General features: G+C 38.7%; 1 protein-coding gene across 1 annotated transcript in view; it reads right to left on the bottom strand.

Annotated features, from left to right (window-relative positions):
* ABCA4 (ATP binding cassette subfamily A member 4) overlaps positions 1-24,301 on the bottom strand; it is a 62,672-nt gene that overhangs the window by 5,121 nt on the left and 33,250 nt on the right. Inside the window, exons 18-41 of the mRNA XM_062497801.1 lie at positions 23,359-23,583; positions 20,783-20,960; positions 19,355-19,486; positions 18,539-18,678; positions 17,464-17,601; positions 17,012-17,199; positions 15,942-16,032; positions 15,144-15,349; positions 14,663-14,711; positions 13,903-14,144; positions 13,375-13,499; positions 12,634-12,732; positions 11,445-11,634; positions 9,152-9,246; positions 8,219-8,251; positions 6,954-7,059; positions 6,761-6,835; positions 6,109-6,278; positions 5,018-5,195; positions 3,523-3,638; positions 2,701-2,848; positions 1,990-2,113; positions 1,137-1,266; positions 129-249 (exon numbers count right to left, since the gene is read on the bottom strand). Coding sequence (XP_062353785.1) covers positions 129-249; positions 1,137-1,266; positions 1,990-2,113; positions 2,701-2,848; positions 3,523-3,638; positions 5,018-5,195; positions 6,109-6,278; positions 6,761-6,835; positions 6,954-7,059; positions 8,219-8,251; positions 9,152-9,246; positions 11,445-11,634; positions 12,634-12,732; positions 13,375-13,499; positions 13,903-14,144; positions 14,663-14,711; positions 15,144-15,349; positions 15,942-16,032; positions 17,012-17,199; positions 17,464-17,601; positions 18,539-18,678; positions 19,355-19,486; positions 20,783-20,960; positions 23,359-23,583 — 3,299 coding nt within the window. The remainder of the gene's footprint in view (positions 1-128; positions 250-1,136; positions 1,267-1,989; positions 2,114-2,700; positions 2,849-3,522; positions 3,639-5,017; positions 5,196-6,108; positions 6,279-6,760; positions 6,836-6,953; positions 7,060-8,218; positions 8,252-9,151; positions 9,247-11,444; positions 11,635-12,633; positions 12,733-13,374; positions 13,500-13,902; positions 14,145-14,662; positions 14,712-15,143; positions 15,350-15,941; positions 16,033-17,011; positions 17,200-17,463; positions 17,602-18,538; positions 18,679-19,354; positions 19,487-20,782; positions 20,961-23,358; positions 23,584-24,301) is intronic.

Below are 24,301 nucleotides of genomic sequence, written 5' to 3'. Positions count from 1 at the left end.
ATTTTAATTTCTATCTACAGGAATGAAAATAATTTGAATTTTTGGTTTAGTTTAATGCTATTGGGCTGAGGCAACTTTAGAACTGAGACAGTAGTAAATATTTTTTTGCATTCTTCTCAAAATATTACCTTGGTCAGTTCTTGTAACTGTAAGATATCTGTTTTGTTTCCTCCATTCATAATTCTTTTTCTTTCTTCTGCAACATCCTCGTCTTCATTAATAATAGGTGACATGGCAGTGTCAGCAAACCTGGAAAAACCCAAGATACTGAGTTGCCCTGGGTTCAGTTGGAATAACAGTGTGAAACAATAGCTAATCTGCTGCCAAAAATGTGACTGGTGGAAGCAGTGGGGTTGAAACTTCACAATGTGACATTGGCTGAAGTAGTCCTGTTGTTGGGAGAAGCCATGACCTTTAAAGTTAATGTCTAGATACTAAAAAGGGAGGAAATGGCTTGCTCAAAAGAAGATGCCTTGGCAGTCAGTCACTGATATGACAGTAACCTGCCCCCTAGCCACAGATTTCACTATTTGGCTACTCTTAGTACCTAGTGATGGTCCTTAGAAGTTTTGAATAGATCTCTTTGCAAGACAGTATTTTTATAATTGCACCAATTAGTACTCTCGTTGGCAATCTTGAACAGGAGTGATTAACCCCCTCACAGCTGGTAGGGAGCTGTTTTCACAAGGGAGAGGCACATTGGTAAAGCAGAAAGGGGAAGTCCACACAACATCCAGGATACAGCTGTCTTGTGCCATAGACTAAAATTGTTGTCTTGGGATGTCAGGCTAGTACCTCACAGTACTAGCTAGTACCTAGCCCGACTGAGGACACTACAGACTTTCCAGGTAACTTTATGATCTCACTATTACAGTGTCTTAGACTAAAAAAAATTACATTAAAATCTTAATACAAGAAAACTAATTTATTTAATAAAATATTCTTAAATCTTCTTAAGATAATGCATATTTGTAAATGCTTTCTTGAATCAGGATATCAATAAATTAAGTAAATAGAAAACAGCCACAAATTTAGAGAAAAAAATTAAGAACAAAAAGAAGAAAAGAGAGACATAAAGAATAACAAAGATAGTAATTCCTTTAATAGAGGAACATTAATAGAACTTCTAGACATACCATTTTGTGGAGAACAAACGGTGCTGCATAAAGAGATTCAGAAAGAAGAATACAACTCCTTGAAGAGCCATGGCAACAAGGTTCTTTCCAACAAAGTCCCACTGAAAGGGATCAGAAACATGCTCCTCACCTTTGGAGAAAGAGCACCAGAAAGGAAGGTGAAATACTGCTGAAAAACCCCTCTACTCCTCAGATCAAAAAAGCATACTTATAATGAATTACTGTACTTTATTTACTCATGAGCCGGCAATGGTTTTAATTTTCCAGTCTCATAAAAATTCTTAACAAAATGCCTTCCAAGTTCAGCTGCTGCATGGAAGTAAAATAATCTCTCTGAATACACTAATTTGGATGTCATTACATGAAACTTGCATGGATTATGTGAAAAGACACACATTTTCTGAATAAAAACAGATGAGTTCTGCTGTATGACTATCCTTTTAATAAGTTGTTTGATATCAAAGACAATCATATCCCAAGAGAATGCATTTGAAGAACAACAGTTGCTTTAAACATTAACTGAGATATTCAAATGAAATTAAAAAATAAATTGTCCTGTAATGATCTCAAGTCTTCAAAACAAAGGATAAAAAGACACCAGAGTCTGACAGTGGCCAAATGGGTTCATTTCCAATGCAGACTACTGGTTAGGCCATGGAGTTCTGGCAGCACTATCAGGAGCTGTGATTCCTTCAGAGAGGGTGAACTTTCATACTCCTCATCAATCTGATGGTGGAAGAGATGAGAATTTCAGAAACATCTACTACTTTTCTGAGTTAATCCTTCCAAACATCTCATCTAAGTTCAGGACATGTGACACTGCCATAACTTGTTTCTTACTGGCATTACTTACCAAACCTTGCATACACTTCAGTCACAGCTTGGTTCATGGCCAAGTCGATGAGTCCACGGCCCAAACAAAAATGTGGGAGGACAAGCAATACATTTTTCAATGTTTTATTAAACTTCAGCAAAGACTGTTAAGAAACAGAAACAACATAAGCTGTTTAAACCAGACCTGTTTAAGAAAACACAGCAGCACAAGTTAAAATTTCTTTGTCATGTCAGAGAAACTGGATGTTCTGTTTTCTTAAAGCAGAGAAAACCAGAGTATTTATCAAGTTACACTCAAAGCAACATAAAACCCAAAAGCAGAATCCTGGCATACACTGCATCAGACAAGGTTCTTGTGATAAACTGGCAGTGGGAAAAAATTTGTTTTTGCAATGAAGTATTTCCCTATGTAGCAGAGGTAATGTAATTCTGCTGGGAACATGTAAAGCTGCTATGGGGTGGTAGAGTTGGGAAGGAGGGAAGGCTGGGGAGAAAGTGGTTATTTTTCAGGTCTTATTTTATTTCTCATTATACTAATATTTTAAATAATAAATCCAGATAATATCTCTAGTATTTGCTCGTGATAGTATTTGCTGTGTGATCTCTCCCAGTCCTATCTCAGCTCATGAAAACTTCTCTCCCCTGTCCAGCTGTGGAGAGGAGTGAGAGACAGGCTTTGTTGGCTGCCTGGCATCCAGCCAGCATCAACCCACAACAAAACATTACTTACTGGGTTATTTTCAAATAATTCCAGGATGAACGTAATGGCACTGCTGTTGATTCCCACAAAGAGATTAATACAAGACAATGCAACATAAGCAGTGCTGGGGATACTGAAGAAAGAAGAAGCAGGGTACATCATGGGAATTATTGCCCATCTGCATGCAAGAAATAGAAAAAGCTAGATTAACTTCTCAGTATTCTCATGGCAGCTGGCCTAAAGAAAACACAAAGTTGAGCTTTCTTCCCATCCCAAGTGTAACAATATGGTGTAATCATCCAGTTACCCGCCACAGTATTTTCTCCCTGATTACTACATAAGATTTTTTTCTACTTAGTCTTTTTTTTCTTCTTCTTTTTTTTGCTATTAAAATGCATGGCAATAGACACTGCTAAAACTGAGAAAACTTAATGCTAGCAAGATTGCTATCACCCAGGTATCTTTGCACATTTCAATGAATTGTACACCAAGAAGGAGAAACAAAGAAATATTAAATGCTGAAAGATACTTCAGTATTGACTGTGAATGTGGCAAATGAACAACCACTAAATTCCTAAACAATATACAAGGAAGAAGGCAGCAAACTGAAAAAATATGTTTTCCTGTACAGGTCAAAATGCAAGGCAGGCAGTGATGAAAGAATCTCTTTTGCAGCACGTAGCTAGAAAGAGTATGTAAATGTCCCATAGAAGAATCTAGTTTTAATGTGTTTTGGATCCACCCAGTTCTATTCTTCAAAGCTAGGTTCCACTAATTACTGAGCTCAGTAACATGAAATCACTTCCATGTGAAATACAGGGCCCACCTGCAGCAATAACCTTGAACACTCACCCATACAGGAGCAGCAGGGCAACGAGCACAGGGAGATTGGTTGGAGAGGAGTATGCTTTCTTGTTGAATCCAGCAAATATAGCCACAACCATCCCAGCACTCAGTGCATAATTCACCTGCCACAGCACAGGAGGAAGATCAATGTGTAAGACCTAGAAGGGCTGCAAACATCCAGATCCTATGCATAATTCCAAAAGGATTTTATACTGAGGAACATCAGAATTTGAGTTAGACTAGCCACATTGAATCTTTTGGATCAATAGGTCACTGGCAATGCTCAGCATTTTTCTAAGATATCTTTTATCAGACTGTTCATCAAAAATATGACATATATTGTTGTTTCTTAGATTATGGTATGTGATTCCATTATGTCATAGTCCTGGCTTCCAGGCTTCCCACAAAAAGCAGCCACGGGTATGCAAGGGAAGTGAAACTTCTGGTGATGCAAACAAAGGTTGTGTAGGATGAAAGAGCTAGTTACTTGAGCCACATTCCTGGGAAGAGGCTGAAGTGCATATGCTTGGCCACTGCTTGGTTTCTCTATTCAGTACTGGGAGCACTACTCTACTGCAATGCACAGAATTCCCCATGCAGAATGGAAGGTAGCATTTCATGGAACTGCTAACACCACTTAATGACTTTGCATCATGCTGTCAAGGGCAACGACCAAGCAGAATTCTTGTCAAGGAAGCTGCTGTGAACAGCAGGGAGCAAGAACTCTGGGACCTGCTTCTTTTCCCTCATTTACTAAAATAATGCTTTGCTTTATCTTCTCCTGAGAGAATACCTTCCAAATCCTGAAGAGTTTTGGGCTTTTCAAATATTGATTTTCTTTTATTTATTTTTTTTTTAATTCTACATTCACGCTTTTCTTATTGCATAATTCTTTGACTGTTTTCTTGGTTGGAAAGACATGGCCAGACAACCAGCCCTTTTGCCTCAGCCAGCCAAAGAATTTTCTCTTTTATGACAAAGTGGCTGTCTAAGCAAGTCTGCACTTGTGGTATAAATCTTTTTGGAACAACACAGTGACCATGATACAATGACCTAAATGAATACGTCATTTTAGACACCCTAGAGTATTTTGTCAGGCCTATAGATACTGTTCAGCAGGCTGTGAATTTTCCCCACTTAGGTTTCTTGAATATCTTGAAATATGTTTTGGGTCTTCTAAAGGACAGGAGTGACTAGCACCTGGCAATGAGGCTTTTCCCTGCTATAGTAAGTAATTGTACTTCATTATATATTCAGTTGTAAGGGCTAGAAATCCTAAGACTACCAAAAATACAGCTTCATTTGTTGACTGAGTTGTGCACCTGAATTAATTTCTACATCTATAATAATTAGTTCAGAGGCTAGATCCTTAGCATGGTCTCGGAGAAACACTTAGGAGAAATGAATGATTTGCAATGCTTAGAATCACCTTCACTTGATTCACTGATTCATGCACACCCAGGATAATCAGAGGCTGTCCATCAGACCAGCAGTTACTTACTATGTCCCACATGAAGTTAGTTAGCCAATAGGTAACAGGGCTCACACCACTGACAAACTGGAGATGTTTGGCTTTTGTTACACGTTCTTGGATCAGGTATAAAACAAAACTGGCTGGTATAAAGGACATGGCAAAAATCACACAGATGGCAACAACAGCATCCACTGAAGTGGTCAGTCTACAACAGAGCACAGGAAGGGACTGTGAGCAAGGGAATGGATGCAATGCAGCACTATATTAGCATTTGGGGGCTCTGGAGGGTGCTTTAAGACCTAGAAGTAGCAAGGCTGTTTTAAGTAGAAGACTTCTCCAGTTTCAAAATGCGCTAGTGTATTTTTCCAAGTTGTTTTGAGGACTGTAGCTAACAAATATGGCACCATTCCCTGATCTTTTACTTGCTTTATATATCTCAGTTTTACAGCCTTTCCTGTGTGGGACATCTCAAACTAGACATTTAGGCACAATAGCCAAAGTGCTCTGGAAGGAGGGAGAAGAGTAACTTAAAAATGTGAGTTGGAGACAGTGAGATGAAGCACAGATTTTACCTCTGTGCTACAATGCAGTTTTCAGTTTAATTGAATTATGAACTTAATAGGAGAGTGGAACATGTTGTATTTTATGGGATGTCTTTTCCAAGAAATTATGACTTTTAGATTTGGGAATACACCAATCCTACTCCATGCCATTGAAAAATCTATCTATGTTCTGTCCTTGGCACCAAGAAAGCAGGTTGTCAACTACTTGACCTGTAGTCAGTCAAAGACAAGTTCTCATTCCATTTTTTATTATGTGTTTAATTTCAGAAGTAAATGTATTGGATTTGGAGCATGAACAAAAATTTCTGTTGGGAATCAACAGAAACATGCTATAATGTATATCCAGTGGTCACAGTTCCTATGTGGAATGGGAATGAACTCTCATGGGAATGTAATGAGATATTAATAGATTATTGGTTAGAATAAAACTTCAGAGAAGGGCCTCTACATTCTGTCAATTGAACTCTTTCTCCTCAGAGTGTGAGCATGCTGAAAGTTGCAAGCAGCCAGGAGAGGGAAGGGTAAAAGCCAGAAGCAGAGCAACAGCAGACTTACACAGTGACTTCAGAGAGCTGCTCCTTGGTGAGGTTCAGAGGATGGTTTATAGCAGAGATCCCATGTTCCTCAGGGTCTTGGCCAGTCCTCAGATTAGCTCTGAGGATTGCATTATTGGCTACATTGAGGAAACTAACCATAGCATGCCAGCCTTTATTGTTAAACCACACCTAAAAGAGTCAGAAATCACAGATTAATTTATCAGTTACTGTCTTCACTGAGCTACAGGAGAAAATTTGGTTGCCTTTTATCTACTTTGGTGGGCACTGTCTGCAGGGGTGAATCCAGCCCCAGAAATTCATAGTTCCTAGGCACAGTCCTGCAGGAGGAGCTCATGTACTATGCTTTTAAAAGCACTGGACAACTACTGTCAGGGGATTTTACAGAAAAACATTTTAAGATTTAGTGTACTACTCAAAGTATTTAGGACAGCAAGTAGTACTAAGAACGAATGATTTTTAAAAAGCCTCATATCTGAAATACTATGAATATGCAGTACCTATAGTATGGGATACAGTGTTAATACCAAGTTATTTCTAAAGTATAGCATTTCAGCTCTTCTTGCATCTGGAAATACTACCAGAAATGTTCTCATAATTTCAAGTCTATGTCAAGAAAGACTGTGAGTTCGCGGACTAATTCCAGTAAATACCTTAATATTATCTTCAGTTTCCATGTATTTAAGGAAATTAGGGATTTCTTTAGCAGCAGCCAGTGAAGTTTGTCCCTAAAATAAAAAAGAAAAAAACTAAAGATCAGTGCTTTAGGTGAAATGTAATGTTGCAGTAACCATGCTTTAATAAGGGATCAAAAAACAAACAAATAAAATTTAAAATCTTGCTTACTCCTGTCACATTCATCATTCGGCCAAGATCACTTAAAAAATTGACAATTTGATCTCCAGAAACATGAAGGACTGGAAGCCTTCCTCCTATAGAAATTCCTCCATATCTAGTAAAGAGAAAAATATCATCAATAACTCATACCACACACCCATAACTGTATATTAATGAGAATACTAAAATCCTACTTAATGCAAGTTTAATTTCTATACATCAAATATTTAATGCATAAGATTTTCTACTCTTTTTCTAACAAGTTGTATTAGGTCTTTTTAGGGTTTACAAATAACAGAAGCTCTATCAGTTTCTGAGAGGTTTATGCCAGGATCCTGAGAAATTTATTTAGAGAGAAGATTTGGAGAAAAATAGTGATTTCTATAGAACAAAATCTTTAAATCAAGATAATTACCATATAATGGTTTAGACAGCATGGCGGACTAAGGACAGCATAGACCTCAGTAAAAATTTCAGATGCTTTCAGAGGAGCAGGAATTCACCAATATCAGTACCAGCCAGTGCTCCATAATGATAAATACTATTGCATAAAATGAACTGAAGTCTAATCCCATAGAAAACAATGCTTCCACGTGAACAAGCAGATATTCTGGGAAGAAAGGAAGTAATCTGGCTGCTATATTTGAAGTGAACTCCTACTGCTGGTGAGAAATGAAATGAGTATATGCTCCAGGCTAACCAGTCATCTTTCTAAGCTTTTAATAACTGCAGCATAAACATCACACACATGTCAGCTGTTGTCTCTACCTAAAGGAGAGAGCTAGTGCAATCTGGTTAATAACTACTGCACATGCGCAGAGCAGGCATCAGGAATTGTGGTGGTTACTTCTGTATTTGGCAGGCTGGTGTCTGGGTTTCATCACACTCAGGTCCTTTTATTGGAGGGTTTATAATTTTCCTGTTGCACTGAAAGAGCTGTGTCACAGCATTATTGCAGTATACTGCACTATTGCATGAACCTTTTCACTACACTGTTCCCATTGGTTTGACTCCTGTAGGTATTAAAGCTCTGATAGTCCCATTGTGAGCCTCTTGCCTTCATCTCCTGCAGGGAGTTCAAATGAATATAACCCCTTGTCTTTATAAGACCCTTCCTGATCCCCAGACTATTTCCCACTGAAGCCACCTCTTTGTTCTACAATGTCTGCCACAATTCCCCTTGTCCATTTCCAACAACATTGTGCTGCTCCCTGGTTTAACAGAAATACACTGTTCCTTTATTTACTACCTTAATCTGTGAATTGGTTTCTTACCTCTGCTCATTGACCCAGTATTTACTCTTCAAGCTGAAACAGACAAAAAGAATCCCCTCTCAATGCACAGAACCAAAATGAATGATACATCAGGCTTACATAAAAATAAAAGTTGAAATCCTTTACTTTGCAGACCTCCAGTCTCTTGGTTATTACTTTGAGTTGTGGGGTTGGCAAGACTTTTGGCATTCCTTGCAGTGTGTTTTTGGCTTTTTGTTTTCTGATGTGATTCATCTCCAATTCATACAGAGATAAGCAAGATTCTTAAAGTGACACATACTGGGCTATTTTAATCTATAATTAATTGATTTTAAAAGATGTATCTAAAGGAATTATGACACATGCTAAGGGGAATCAGTCAAAGGCAGCACATAGATAATATAAAGGGAATTTCAAGAACTCTGCTGGGAACTGAATAAGCAGCAAGGCCTGAATCAGAGATAATAAGACACTGCACAGCTAATTACCACACTCAGCACACAGGCCAGCTGAGGAGCTATCAGTAGGATGGATGTATCTGTAACACTGTCCTTTGGCTGCTCTTTAGCACTTCTGGGAAGCAAGTGATAATTAACTCAGGCAGATGGTCAGGTTAGTGTGGGCACAGCTCTTCAGGGAGACGAAGTAGTATCTCTGCAAGACAGTTCACCAACGCTGTGCAGAGGCCATTTTTGTCACCATTAGCATGGCCTTCCATCAGCACTGACTCTTAGCTCTGCCTATAAAGGAGTACCTGATGATAAAAATAGCTATAATTGAAAATATTTAACTCCCCTAAAATCAGCCTCTTCTAGTCTTATATCAGAAATATGGACATGGTGCTCCAATCTACAGAATACTGTGGCAATTCAGGTGTTATATCATTATTAAATAAGAATTTCATCACCAGGTACAAATACCACATGTGAAAAAGAAACAGAGATTCATCCCTACCTTCCTTTTATCAAAGTGGGGTATGTTTTCACCAGAAAATCTGAAATATTTCTGTGGGTCAGATCTTGAAGAATTTCTGTGCTGCGTTGCACTCTCTGGCAAGAAACAAAAACCTAATCAATCACAATAAAGTTTAGACTGCCTTAAGCTATTAAGTGTTAGGAAAAGAGAAAAAGTAGTTTTGGTTCAGAGAAATTGCTCAGGTTCATAGTATCACTGAAAGAGAGTGGGTCAATCACTTGAGGGTCATCTCTAGCCTAAACATCCCTACTTTACCAAGACTTTAGAAGAAATCAGTAAGTTTGGGATGCATGACACAAAACAGTTGCATGTCACACTGAAACAGGTTTTTGCAACGAAGGTCAGGGTTGCTCAAGGCTTTTTCTTCAATCTGAAAGTAGGAAACTTTTCAAATAAGCCAGTTAAGAAAAATCAAACAAAAAAGGTAGCTTCCTATGATTTATCAACTTTAGGTAAAAATTAATACAAAAAAGTCACCTTCACTGGCATATTAGATAGTTTGAATGAAAATCACTCCTTTTTTTTTTTTTTACTATGAAAATGATGCCCCATGACAATTTTGTTGAGTCTTTTACAAATGCAAAATTGCTGTGAAATGCAAGTCCTTGCACTCCTGAGTTTATCCTGAAGTAGAATATACTTTAAGAGGTTCCTGGGCAGCTTCAGATGGCAAAGCTTAAAACCTGAAATCATCTGATAATGATCTAGAAAGTAAGTCTAATGAACTTTCCAGAAATTCCTGCATTTGTCCACAGGGAGTATGACACAGAAGACACATTAGAGACATCCAGCTGATTCTAGACAGAAAGACTGGTAAAATCCCCATAGTGCCTTCATTAATTGAGTTGTCTATGCTTAAACATTCTATTGACAATTATTTGCACACTGTGGCTTTCCTGAAGATTCAAGTGAACTGTTTCTTTCTGACAAGTCTTACAAAACTATAATATCCTGCAAAATTATCAGGATAATATTATAATAAACACATTTTGTTTAGAGGACTAAAATCCCCACAAACAAATTTTTTAAAATTGCATCTTACTTGGAATTGAAGTTTTAGACTAAAGGTCTCTGAAATACATTAGCATGCAATCAGCAAATTTCAAATTTGTATGTTGGAGAGGGATTACTAAGAAAACAGAAATAACTTGTAATGCTGTAAGGTATATAACCTCTGTCAATTTTTTTCTTCATAAAAAGGAATTCTAGAGATATTTCAACCAACACTGTTTTGTGAACAGTGATAGAGAAATCAAAGCAAGCACAATCAGTTAAGAGATTGTGTCATGGAAAGTGGTCCCTGAAGTGTCCAAAAATGTTGAAATGTGGCACATGGGGATGGAGTTCAGTGGTGAAGATGGCAGTGCTGCATTAACAGCTGGACTCGATCCTAGGGGTGTTTTTTAACATAACAATTCTATGACTCCATGAGAATTAGAAATATTTTAGTCATTTTGCTAGTGTGTTCTGCCTGGCAAACAGGAATATTAAAGATGAACAGTCTGCAAGATGAGACATTAAATTAGAGAGCTACTACTCTGAGAGTGGCTGCAATTCTGTTTAACTTCTTACAGAAACATTTATTACATGCAAGCACTGACAGGCTGTAATTTTCCTTTGCTCTTCAAAAGAGCAAACACATTTTATAAAGGGCACTACTAAGATCATTCATTCATAGGAGAGGAGGGAATGTAGCTCTGTTTTCCTCCATACAGCATCAGTGGTTATTAAACTACTCATTTTCATGCACATGGATACAAATATTCATTTTGCTAGCTTAAAACATCTCTGATACAAATAGATCTGAAAGACATATAAGAAATAATAATTTGGGGAATTGGAATATTGATTTCCCCATTTTAATGAGAGGACCAAAGTTTTAAAAATTGTGACTTTTTTCTTTCTTTTCTTTCCTTTTTCTCCATGCTGCCCTTCCCTCCTTTAAAGAAAGGCAAACATCAAATAGAATTGTTTTTTGGGACCAAGGAATTTTTTTTTTAAATTGTGGGACAAATTGCTCAAATTTTTGTGATTTTCTTCCACAGGAAAAGTTTGCGATCTGGATGAAAACAGTAATAAAAATTTATTTAAATGTGCAATATTTTCCAATACCTCTGAAATTGAATTCCAAATTCCAGCAAGTCTTGCTCTCTTGAAAAAGAATGTACTCAACTCCCTCCATGTGTATCAGCATGGCAAGGTACATAGATAGCACTTCTCCAGCACTTGCCATGAAACTTTTCTACAAAGATTTATGGCACAAGGACACAACCTGTGGTGGTGGGAGGCCTCCTGCACCTGCAGGGCATTCTGGCAGCATAGTGAGTTTCTTGTGAGTGCTGCATTTGCAGGAAGGTGATGGATTCTCTGGGCTCCACTCTTGGCTCAGCAGGAGGCTGCTTAGGTTAGGATGAACAGCAGGTGTGCTCCAGGCAGTTGGCATGTTATTGCATGGGTAGCTCCTGTGGAGAGGAACAGAGCTTTAATCTGTGCAGAGATAATTATCCACAAGAACTCCCAAATCCACAAAATCATACTGCTCTAAGCAGATATTTCCCCAGCCCTCATCCTGTGAGTTTTGAATAAGAACAACATTTGAGAGTATTTGGTGCACATGAATAAATATAATCTCCCCCAGATCTCTGCCAAGTTTACTTCCTTCAGCTTGCAGGACACTGAAGGAACAAGGGGATTGTGTTTGATGGCTTAGTACTGGAAATCTGCAGAGGACATATCTTTGTGAAGCAACTATCATTTTCCCTTCTCACGCAGTATCTTTTCTTTTTTAAAAGTTTCCCCTTTGTTACTGCTATACCAAGTAGAGGAGAGGAACAGGAGAAGACAGCCAGGAGGATCAAATTGCTGGATATCATGGCTGGAAAAGAGTCAGGAGAAAGGTAACAAATGTCAGAGCATAGCAAGCCAGTGACAAATGGCTCCAAAGCAGGACTCACAGGCAGAATAAGCAGCTAGGACAACAAAAACTGGAGCTCTACTAATGTTGCCCTCACTTCAGAATATGAACAATTGCAAATCACAGACACTCTCTTATTGCTACTTCACAACCTGAGTGATTGCTGAAATTATTGCTTCCAAACACACCAATAGGAACTGGAGGAACCTGAAGAGACTCAGACATGGAAAGTGCCAGGGAAGCGGAGAAGATCTGGGCCTGTGGTCACCAATGTACTGACATAAATTTCGAGGTTGCTTAACTCTCAGTTCCAAGCTACATGAGCTGGTTTCCAGTCAGCTACATTGAGCACCGTGAATCATTCTTAACACAGTGGCAGTGTTATCTTGCTGTTTGTTTGTTACTTTTGACCCAGTATTAGATATAGTCAACAACACATCTGAAGCATTTGCTTTTGTGAAGAGTCAAGCCAATTCATTTTTGTTTCAAATTCCACTGGAAGTATCCTGCTAGGATCTCATTCAAGAGAAATTAGCTAGCAACTTACGAAAGAGGCTGATTCTTCATACAGCGAATTCCAAATCCTGGTTTATTCAAGAAAGCATGAGTAAGGGAGACCATCTGCTCGTTGCCAGGACGTTCATTGCTAAGGGAATAAGACAGGACTTCCTTTATGAAATATTTTTTTGAACTATTGTACTGTAATACACACAGCAACTAGAGAAGGAAAACCATATGGCAGTACCAACTGCCCCCTTTCAAATGCTGATAATTCAATTGTTTTATATATTTATGTAAAACCCCAGAACATTCCAAGATGGTTGACAAGCTATGACTTTTTTTCTCCTAATACTAAAGCTGACTTCTGATAAAGTTCAATGGCAGCATTCTCCAAAAAAGGCTTGAATTCTCACTGCTATTCTCTCAGTGCTGTAGCAGGCAGTAATCAGAAGATAAAAACACATTCTGCATTTTTATTTGCAAAGGCCTGGGTCTTCTGTTAGATAGGATATGTAACTTTGTAAGTGTTGAGTTCCTGAAATCAGGTAGGAAGAGGAGAATACTGAAGTTAGAAAGATATTTGAAAGACTATTTGTTAGATCTACTAGCAATTGTATTTTCCAGGTGCACCAACTTAAAGCTGATTTAAATGTGCTGATTCCTGTGAAGTGAATCTTTTCTTACATCACAGAGAGAAAAAAAGCAGTGAGACAGGTCCTCACGATGTTAAACTCTAAGGAGAAAAAGGTGAAAGTGTGACAAATGTACTTTAAGTGATTCCTCTTACCTGAAGAAAGTAAACTGCTGTCCATAGATCCAAGGGTGTAATGTTAAGGCAGGATATTCTCCAAATGGAGGAATAATGACTGTAAGTACTAGAGATAGCAACACAAAACTAGCAGGGAGAACAACCTGCAGGGAACATGAAAACTTCACATTAGGTTATTGTATAAACATTGTGGAGTGACACTGTACACACCCGAATATATGTAAACAAAGGAAGGACAGCAGGAGCACTCAGATCCAATTAACTCCTGAACATCACAACAGTGCTTTAGCTTAAAATTCTTGTTGTCATAGAACTGCATTCCATTAAAGATAAAACACTGGGCTAGTAGTGATAGAATCATGAACTTGGTGCGGTCGGTAGACTCCAGCAGAAAGAAGTAAAAGAAGAGGCAAAATAGTTGGAATTGTAATTGCCTATTAAGCATTTTCCGCACTTCTATTGTTATCCATAGTGCAATCATTGCTGGAAAGATAGTGTTGAGAATGTTGTGGGAAAGAATCTAGAACAGCACAAGACAGTCAATACCTGTGCTAGGAAGTCCTTGTGGCTGCGGGAGGCGTGGTGGAAGCGTTTGATGAGCAGAGCTTTGATCTGCTGATGTACAAGCTGAAAGCCTTTATACTGTCGGGACCCTTTGCCTTCATTTTGATCTCCTGCTCTGCCTATTGGCATTTGAGAAGTGTCATTAGTTTTCAGGGCAGTTTGTTCAGCTGGTTTGTTCTCAGTAGGAGTTTTGCCAAGAGCAGAACCATTTTCTTGAGTATCTCCTAGGTTAAGATCAGAAGCATCAGAGAAGACACTTTATCTTCCATACATGAAGTAGCACAGACATTTTAATGAGGTCCAGGTTTTACAAACTGTACATATCATATCTCCAGATTGCTTTAATTACAGCTGTTGCAGTGTGGTTGTATTTAGTGACATCATCTAGGTTAACTCTCACTCAGCAGGATGAACAGTCCAATCATCTGTGTAGCTTATGGACTAATAGTCAGTAAAGTACTTTTTATACAACTACTAAAACCATTGACATCTGGGTGCTTGACACTCCACTTTTATTTGCATAGTTAGGAACCTCATCCAATCTAAATACAAGTCTTTCTGCTGACTTAATATTTTTCTTTAGGTATCATGTCAGGCCCTAAAAGCAGGTATTTGCTGACCAAATTTATTTTGTCAAGAACACATAAAAGACTGACAGTTCTGAAATTCCTCTTTATAGCGTGTTCAGAATAAAAAGCAGTCCCAAGAACAGTTAATCAAATATGGATTTGTGGATCTATACCTGTTTTTTGCATTTCAGGGTCAGCTTCTGCTGTGACCTTTAGGAAAACCTGCCATAGAGAAATACATTTTCTGGTTAGGAAAAGAATAGTTACAATAACCTGACCTTTAGAACATCATACATCATCCTCCAATATAAAAGAAGAAAACTTTGATAACTTTTCAGTACTTCCTATTATTGTCAATAATCAGAGGTCTCTTATGAAATACCTCAGAAAATAAATGAATGGACAAAAATACAAAAAAAAAAAGGATGCATTTCAGGCTAATGGGTCAGGTTCTATAAGGCTATAATGAATTAAGGGTTGGATCCTTTCTCTAGGCCTTTCTCAAAGATTTTCTGAGTGTGCCACATCTTATGGGACTGGATCTTGAAGGACATTTTAGGAATTAGGAATTAAATGTTTAAGAACAGGAATAGTCTCAGTAAACATTTTGGGTGCTTATGGTGAGGTCTGCACGTATTTTAATCTGTCTGTTACCTCTTCAAGTGGTGTATCTGAAACTCCAAAACTGCTGAGTCCCAGGTCATCCAATGTTTCCTCCAGTTCTCTAAAGAGACTGGCATAAGATCGTTGTTTAAAGTTTTTATTGGGCAAAAGATAAATCAGTTCTTGACCAATGCTTTCAATTAATTTTGCTTCTGGGATATGATGGTGGATTACTTCTGCTAGCTCATTTAGATCTCCTGTGAAAAGTCAAAACAGTGTTCATAGAATGAATATTTAACCATATTAAGCATGATTTCAAAAGCTGTTGTTTGCACTAAAAGGGTACTGTTCTATTACATAACTCACAGATATCTCAGTAAATTCTGCACTAGACTGGGCTATGTTGCTAATTATGCTTTGGAACTATATAGCAGGAAACTATTTCAGGTTTGTTAATAAAGCACAACCAAATCTTCAGGAATATCCACTTTAATTCTTTTCTTATGAAGAAAAGCCAAAATTACTTTTTTTTCTGAGAAAATATTATTTCCTTGCACTAGATATGCTTCAGTTTTCATGAAAAAAATTACACAAAATTTGATACCATACTTGTAAAGCACACAAACTCTCAGTTCATCATCTATACCTGAGACCACATATACATAAAAAAGGGTCAATAGTAAGCAAAAACACAAAGAACCCTTATTAAAGCCACATTACAATACAATACAAATGTTAGACATGGGGACCAGAGAAGTGGGCTTTGGCAGCACTGAGCCATAGGACAAGATTGCAGCATAACATGAGACATAGCTATATGCTGGAATGCTGAACCATCCTGCTTCTTACCATCCAGTTCCAGCTCTGGTGCTCCTTCTTCACCCCTGTGCACACAGCTGGAGCAGGAGCAGGAGCACTGCGATCCACAGCTACAAAATGACTAGCATGGACAAGAAAGAGACAAAAAGATTGAAGTGCTTCAGACACACTCAAAACAGGATATAAAGGCTGTCAGTATTTGAACAGCTTGAGTCAATGAAAAATATGTCATATCCAGAGAATCTTGAACATACTATACTGAAAATCATCTGAAGACTGGATTAAGCAATGCAGAAAATATAAATCCATCTGCACAAATCAGTTCTAAACTGCATACAAAATACCTGGGGGCCATGAGTGTACAGACTGTGTTGCTACTAAAAGAACAACTTCAACAGAACAATCCCAGAACCCTACTTTTCAAGCTGTGAGAGTTTGGTTTAGCTATGGATAAATATAGACTTTTCTGGTGTCTGAGCTACTTACCAGACTACCTGATGTTTACAATCATGGTACTCAAAAGCAAGAATCAGAAAGACCTGCATATGGACAAAGGCAACTCAAGAGCTGGGGTTGTTCAGCCTGGAGAAGGGAAGGCTCCAGGGAGACATTAGAGACCCTCCAGCACCTAAAGAGGGCTACAAATGAAATGGATAGGGACTTATTACAAGCATGGAATGATAAGACAAGGGGGAGGGGTTTTTTTAAACTGAAAAGGGGCAGATTTAGGTTAGATGTTAGGAAGAAATTCTATACTGTGAGGGTGGTGGGGCACTGGAACAGGTTGCCCAGAGATGCTGTGGATGGCCCACCCTGGAAGTGTTCAAGGTCAGGCTGGATGGGGTCTGAGCAACCTGGTCTAGGGAAAGTGTCTCTGTCCACAGCATGGGGGTTGGAACTAGATGATCCTTAAGGTCCCTTCCAACCCAAACCATTATGATATGATATTAATAATTATATAATCACATAATTAACTGCAGTTTTGTACATAGTGTCTAACTGCAGTTTTGTACATAGTGTCAAGCAGCACTTAAGTGCTTTTTACCTTGGTGCAGTGCAAGCATTACTCAGATTACATGTTCAGGGAGATTCATACTTACTGCAGCCCTTCCCATTTTTGTGGTTCTCATTTTGCGAACAAGGGTGAGATAAAAGCCAGAACCAAAACAGTTCTTTAGGAATACAGGAGAGCCTGAGCAGAAGAGTTTCCCTTGGGATATGATGGCTACTCTGTCTCCAAGGATGTCTGCCTCATCCATATGATGGGTTGAGAGGATAATAGTTCTGCCTAGAAGGAACAAGGAGGAATGATCAAGGCATGGACTCTCTCTGGAACTCAAAACTGTGTTTAGCTTTTTGGCAATAATTTCTCTGCACCAAAGTAAGTCCCAGGTTTGCCACAACCATAGGTATCTGTTCAAATAATCTTGTTTGCTTGTGTGCATATCCCACTAATTACGCCAGTTTACACAGCAGGCGCATATTGCATCTATGACAAGTTTTTAAAATCCCACCAATAAAATCAAACAGTTTCTATTCTAAAATCTCTTACCTGGGCGATATTTCAGGAGAAGATCCCAGATAGATCGCCTGGAATATGGATCAACTCCAGAAGTGGGCTCATCCAAGACTACCACTTTTGCCTCACCCACAAAAGCAATGGCAACAGACAGTTTCCTTTGCATTCCACCTACCAGAGGACAAATAGAGCCAGGAGCGTTAGATGAGTTATATAAGTTTTAGGGATGTAATTAACATTGCTTTTTGGTGTCGGGACAAACTGCTACAAATAAAATGAAACCTGTACTCAAACACATATCTACAAAGACAAATTAATAGTAATTTTTCTTCTGAAATTCAAAACAAGCTGTTAAAACTTTTTTTTTTTTAATACATATTTTCCATATTGCATTTTCTGCTTCTTGCCAGAAGCAAAAGCAGGAAGATATGAGGTTTTCATGTTCTTTCATGAAACTAACCAACTGTTATAGTTGTGATCAGGACAAAGTAGTATAACAACAGATGGCTGTTTATTCAAATCAGCCTTTGAATCTGTGAGAGTTATTCAAATACACTATGTGCATTGGTACCTTTAGAATAGAAGACACTACTCCTACTGAATAATACAGTACTATGGAACACTGATCCATGCAGTGGGGCAGAATGATAGTACAGTATTTCATTTGCCTTGAAATAATAGAAGGTTTTATTTTGTTTCACTTCTTATATTAACCAACTTTATATATATATATGCTTATTTAAAACTCATAGCTTCAAGTATATTTGAATTTGTTGTGTATTTATAAGACATAGAAGCTTTAGGGACAGGTTGTGCCAGCTTTACTACTTGCACAATCCCACTTACTTCTTGAAAAGAAAGCATCCCCCAGTGTGCACTGGTATGTCAGAATATGGCCTGAAATACATTATTCAACCAATAATTGCCCAAAGGCCAGGTAGGATAGGGCTGTGAGCAACCTAGTCTAGCAAAAGGTGTTCCTGGCCATGACAGAGAGTTGGAACTAGATAATCTGTAGCATCCCTTCCAACCCACACCATTCCATGACTCTATGAGAGACAAAGAAAAGGTAGCAGGACAAAACATCTTAGAAAATTCTTGTGGGCACCTGACAAATTCTGAGCTTCTTCATTTCTTTTATGGGTGAGGCCCATGTCTTCCAGCATTGTTTCCAGCTCTTGCTCAGCTTCTTCCCTGGATCTTCCTTTCAGTTGAGAATAAAACAAGATGTGCTCTGCTACAGTAAGGCTGCGACATCAGACAGAAAGGCAAGAAGGCACATTAAATGATTAAGCTCTTTTTATTCCCAAGCACCAATAAATTCACTTTAGCTTTATCTTGTTAAAGGAAGAGAGGTTGCATTACCCTAAAAGATCTTCTCTGGGATCAACACACTTCACTTGGAGGTCATAATCTCTTTCTTTGCCTTTTCTAAGCAGAACCTGCTACTAAAGGAACAGGTATAACAGGCATCAAACCATCCATTTATGGGAATAAAAGGGAAGAGAGTCTGCTGTTGAGACGAACACTAATTAAAGTGAAGCTGGAAATCACCAGAGAAGGCAGTAAGTGGTTGAGTGGTAGTAAGAAATGGGTATAAAAATATTGTGCTACTGCACTGTCAACTCGGATTTTTTTGCTTTAGAGGTCCTAAATTATAGTGCATGAACCTCCAGGATAACTCTTGCTAACCCACACAACAGAAAACACCAGGAACACTGTTATTTTCCCTAACAAACTCTGTTCCTAGTGAAATGATGCAGGAGATTTCTCCTGCAAGATGTGATGTCAAGAGATGGAGAAGTTGTTCTGAAATACGTCTGCTGCCAGCACAGTAAGAGAAACAACACAGGCTTTGGGGATTCTCCCACTTGCAGACTGGAATGGTTTTTTTTTAAGCCAGCCAGCATGGAGTAATACTTACTGATTGAATAAAATGTTGTGCTGAGGGCACATTCCTAATCTGTGCCGAATGGAGTCCATGTGAGTCTGGATGTCCAGGCCACCAACCAGCACAGTTCCAGACGTGGGTGGGAACAGGCCTGTCAGTATCGACCTGGGAAAACAAAATGAGGAAATTCCCGCTCTCCTATCTCTCTGTGCTAGGTAAGGAAGCTACCTGACATGATTCCACTAGATGGAGCATGATGACTTCTTACTACGGGCCTTGAAACAATCCAGTGAAAAGCATGCATGAGTACTCTTGATCTGCTACAGAGAATCTGATGGATCTGCTGACATAATTTTTGATACAACTGCCTATATGGTTCTTGGTTCCATTAAGAAACTGATTAGGTTCAGCATGTTGTATGACCCCTACATATAAATGGGTCTAAAATTAAGCTCAGTAGGATGAAAGAATAATGGTTTGGGGTCTCTGGCCATGCTGACTCATGCCCTAAATATTTTATTTTCTGTAAACTAGAAGACTAAATGTTATGCTGCAAATGGGTGGCACCTCTTAATAGATTTGGGTGATTAGTGGATTTTTTCAGTTTAAAAAAGTTCAAAGCAATTTCAAAAATTGTTTTTATTGGAAGAATAAACTCCCTCATATTTACAAAGTATTTCAGCAGATTAGGATGCTTTTATTTTGGGTTGAACATATTCCTTGTGAAACAATTTAAAATACTAAAAGTCAGTTTAAAGTGCCTTTGAAATAAAAGTGTTTCAAATGAAAAACCCTAAAGTATTCTGCTGAGAGAAGTCGTAATGAAGCACATGCAATTCTTTCAACATTTGGTGAACTTGTCACAGATTTATAAAAGGTTTTGTTCACCAATGAATCCTATTTTGCTAAATAAGGTTTTGTATAAAGAAAATTAAACATCCTTAAAGTCCAGCTTCCTGGGATGCTGGGTATCAAGGACTAGATGAACATTTTATTCTGGACATGGATGTTGCATGTGTATAGCCATTTTATTTAAAGAGAGCCTGTATTGTATACTCCTTTGCACACAGACCAATAGATGTGACTGACCTAGAGCCAGTTAGAGAAACCAAGAACATGTGGAATATAGTGGCTTGCAAATTTTCAGCTCTTGCAAGAAGAAGATCCTTCTCTTTCTTCACCTATGGTAGTTTAGCCATGGGAAATGAATTCTGGGGGAGAGAATTGCTTCCTTCTCTCTGGACTTTCACTTGTTTGTGTCATGCACTTTCCTCTCTGGGCTTCAGCTAATCCAGAATATCTTCTTTATGCCTAGGGGCAGTATTTCCCTGTCTGGAAAAGGCCTAATGATGTGTGTCAAACCAGCTGCAGGGGTGATAGAGAGACCAGGGAAGAGTGAAAAGACTGCTCCAGCAATAGAGCATTGCCCTGGATTTGTTTCTTCCAAAAGAAGAGACTTACATGGTAGTTGTCTTTCCGGCTCCATTGTGACCAAGGAAGGCTGTGATCTGACCCTCATAAAAAGTGATATTTATCCCATCTACTGCTGGTTTGGGCCTGTTTGCAAAAATCTTCACCAGGTTCTGAATGCATACTCCTGGAATCAATCCTGTTGGCTCAGGCTCAAAGAAGGTATTTACTTGAAAGGCAAGAAATAAAAAATAAAAAAAGAATAAAACCACGTTTTTAAATCATCGTTCTGATGATGGCAACACATCAGTAAGTGCAGAAACAATAGAACATGCCCAGCATAACACAGCATCATGCTCTAGGGCCCGATTCTCCAAGTCACACCAGTACAAAACTAAGGCCAGATTTCTAATTGCAGTGCAATTTATTCAGATTCACCCTTATATCAATGACATTAGATTCACCCTCATATCTCTGACAGGAGAAGCAGAGCCCAGAATTGTGGTCTGTTGAGAGGTAACTTATTGGACCAGGGGAAGCTGAACATGCTTTCTGTTCTCATTGTGTAGCAGGAAGATTATTTGGAATTGTTTTCTGGAAATACTTCGATAGGCTGAGAGACTACATTAAACAAGCAGCAGGTTGCCTTTCTAGCTGGGCTGAAATCTGCCATTCAAATAATCTGCCCAGCTGTGCATTCCTTGACCATGACGCTTAAAAAACCTCCCCCAAATACAAACAAAACACCACAACAAAAAAAAATTTGCCTTTAATTCTGGTAGGTGAAATTTACCCCATTGCTGAGACCTGGTCAAGATTTAGATAGTACCTAACATGAGCACTACATGAGATGGCTTTCTCTCAGGATTAAAAATGCATTATTGCAAATAGCACCATCAGTACATTTTATTGCACCAGCTTCCAGACAAAACAAACTTCCTTTGAAGTAAATTAAGCCCTTGGGCAACGTGAATTATGGGAGTTGAGAAACTGAAACTAAAGACCTTGTCCACTTTTGTTTACACAGAATGCTTTAGGCTTTGTAGGAAGGCTTATTTTGCAATTGGAGTTTACTTAAATTGTTCAGTAGCCAGCAGGCCTGTGTGGAGAGCAGCCAATGTGGTCTGGGCCAGCCCCACATCCATCAGCGGCTTGTGGGACTGTCATTGTCACTGGCTGTACTCAGGAAAAAGTTCCAAATTTGCTGCACATGAGAGAGCTGTGTATATTACAGAACAGCTGAAATAATCGATATAGAATGGGTAGCACTATTTTAGATATAATTATGTTATGAATAACTTTTCCTTTGACTTGCGAAAGGAATCTAGGTTTCCATTTACCTTGCTGGGACAAATACAAACATCTCTGTATTCACAAAAGTTCACATGGAGTCTGGCTAGATAGTTATGCATATACTGGCAACTGAGGCACATTCCTTGGTTTTATATGTATCATAAGCTTAGATCATATTTGTCTGCAAGACTCACTGACAATTTTCTGGGGCAAAATCTCTGATGATGTCTCCCAGTATCTGCTTTGTATCACCTGAAGGACTGGTGGGGGGTGGAGCTCCCTTTTTTGCAATTCATATTTCTCCATTTTGATCCTGCATCCTGCATTGAACTATACTAGGTCTGCTCTTGGATTCTCCTCATGCCTCCCAGTTCCTGGGTGGCTGAAAGGGAAGACAGGCTTTTCTGTGCAGTGACAGGCAGAAAGCCCTTCCTTTGTGGCCATGGAGCAGCTCGAACCTGGGAACTAAGGAGTATAGCACCAAAAAGATAAGGCAGTACTAGGAGAAGATTGGCTGAAATAACCTTTAACCTCTGCCTGTTTTTTTCCTTTGAAGTCCTGTCCTGTTTCCATTCACCCTGAATGCATGTTTTCAGTGCCTACGTGAGGAGCTCTGATGACCCCACTTTTATCTCTTTGCTTTTCAAGAGAGTCGAAAGGGCTCAGAGCTGCCTGTAGCAGTTACTTGTACTACAGAATCCACATGCATTCCTCTGAGCATCTCACACAGAAAACTCCTCTGGCTCACCACAAAAGAAGACATTGGGTCTTGAAAACAAGACGGGTCATTCAGGAATTCTTAGGTGATGGCTAATGTCAGCATCAGAAAAGGCTGCAGACAGACACACAGAGCACTTCAGATAAATCCCTTTGAAACCAGCCTTTTCCTACTGATGCAAAACACACTAAAGATAGGCAAAAAAAGAAGGAGGGGTGGGACTAAGAGGGAAGAACATTCCCCTCATCGTGTTTTTTATTGAAGTCATGGCTCTGTTCAATTTTAAAAAGTCAATGTATATGTCTCTGAGGCTTCCCTCAGCATGAAAACTAACTTTCCAAAGAAATAGCCTGCATTTGTATGATAAAAAAACCAAGCTAAGGAGTTCTTCTGGAAGGCAGCTGTTTTATGTGGCTAAAATATTCTAAGGGATGATGAATGTAGAAGAATAAATAAGAGTTGATGCCTCTCTTGTGCTTAGCTCTGGCAGTTTCATGCTATCACCTACTGGGCTCCTACTGGCTCTTGTAGCTTGGCTCCAACCACTCCTGTAGTTTGTTATGAAGTACAATGAGTATAGTATCTCAGAAGTACTCAGGTTGCTCTCTCTCCTTACTATTAATTTCATCTTTGTCCTGGACATCTGTCTTAGGCTTCCCCTGCTCGCCGGGTTCTTTTTCTCGTTTGTGTTTACATTGTTTGTTTTTACCATCCTTCTTCCCCTGGCTGTCACTCTTTTCTTCTGTCTTTTCAGGTTCTTCAGATTTATTTGTGTTGCTTTCATTTTTTTCCCTTTCCATGGTCTTCTGATCCACACAACCTTCTGATTCTGGACTTTTTTCTATATAAACCAAAAGCAATCAAGATTTAATGAACAAAAATTTAATATTCTCATATCTCTAGAGGTATTTTGAGGAAAAGGAAATAGTCCTAAGCCTTGCACTTTTCAAGGGCATTAACCATCAGTGTTTTACTCAGGTTAGGAATATAGCATTCAGAACCATCTAGCTTAAAATCTGCTTCATGGTGTCAAGATTAAATATTTAAGGAAAATGCCTGACAATTTTGCAATTGTAGACTCAGAGTAAGATCCTGACTAGTATTAGGTACATGTTTTATGTTTTATCCATACAGCTCTAGACGAAGTTCTCATCACATGAGGAGAAAGACCATACAAACATTTCCCAGACATACAGGGAGTGAGAGGAATTAAAAGAAAATTAAAAGTTTAAATTAAAAGCAAATTGCTAAACTGCTACTTAGATTAAGAGCACCAGGCCAGAATGATTAAGTTGGTGTTAACTTCTAAACAAGAATTTCTGGTTCACCAGTTTGGTTTTAGACATTGCAACCATGAAGGAAAACAGTCACATTGGGTCAGGCTTAAAGCAGGAAGAAGCAGGAGCCCCTGAACAGACTGTTTACATAACATAAATTCAAGCTGGCAGTCTAGAGTGAAACTAGCACACTTGTAATTTATCAGATGACCTAGGACTTATTTTGGTTCTGAAACTCCACCATTACATTCTGCTATAAGGAATTTTAGCCCACAAAACTGT

The sequence above is a fragment of the Cinclus cinclus genome, chromosome 8 (genome assembly GCF_963662255.1).
Source record: "Cinclus cinclus chromosome 8, bCinCin1.1, whole genome shotgun sequence".
Taxonomy (NCBI): Eukaryota; Metazoa; Chordata; class Aves; order Passeriformes; family Cinclidae; genus Cinclus; species Cinclus cinclus.
The sequence above is the reverse complement of the archived record's forward strand: the minus strand, read 5'-3'. Positions and strand labels throughout refer to the sequence as shown.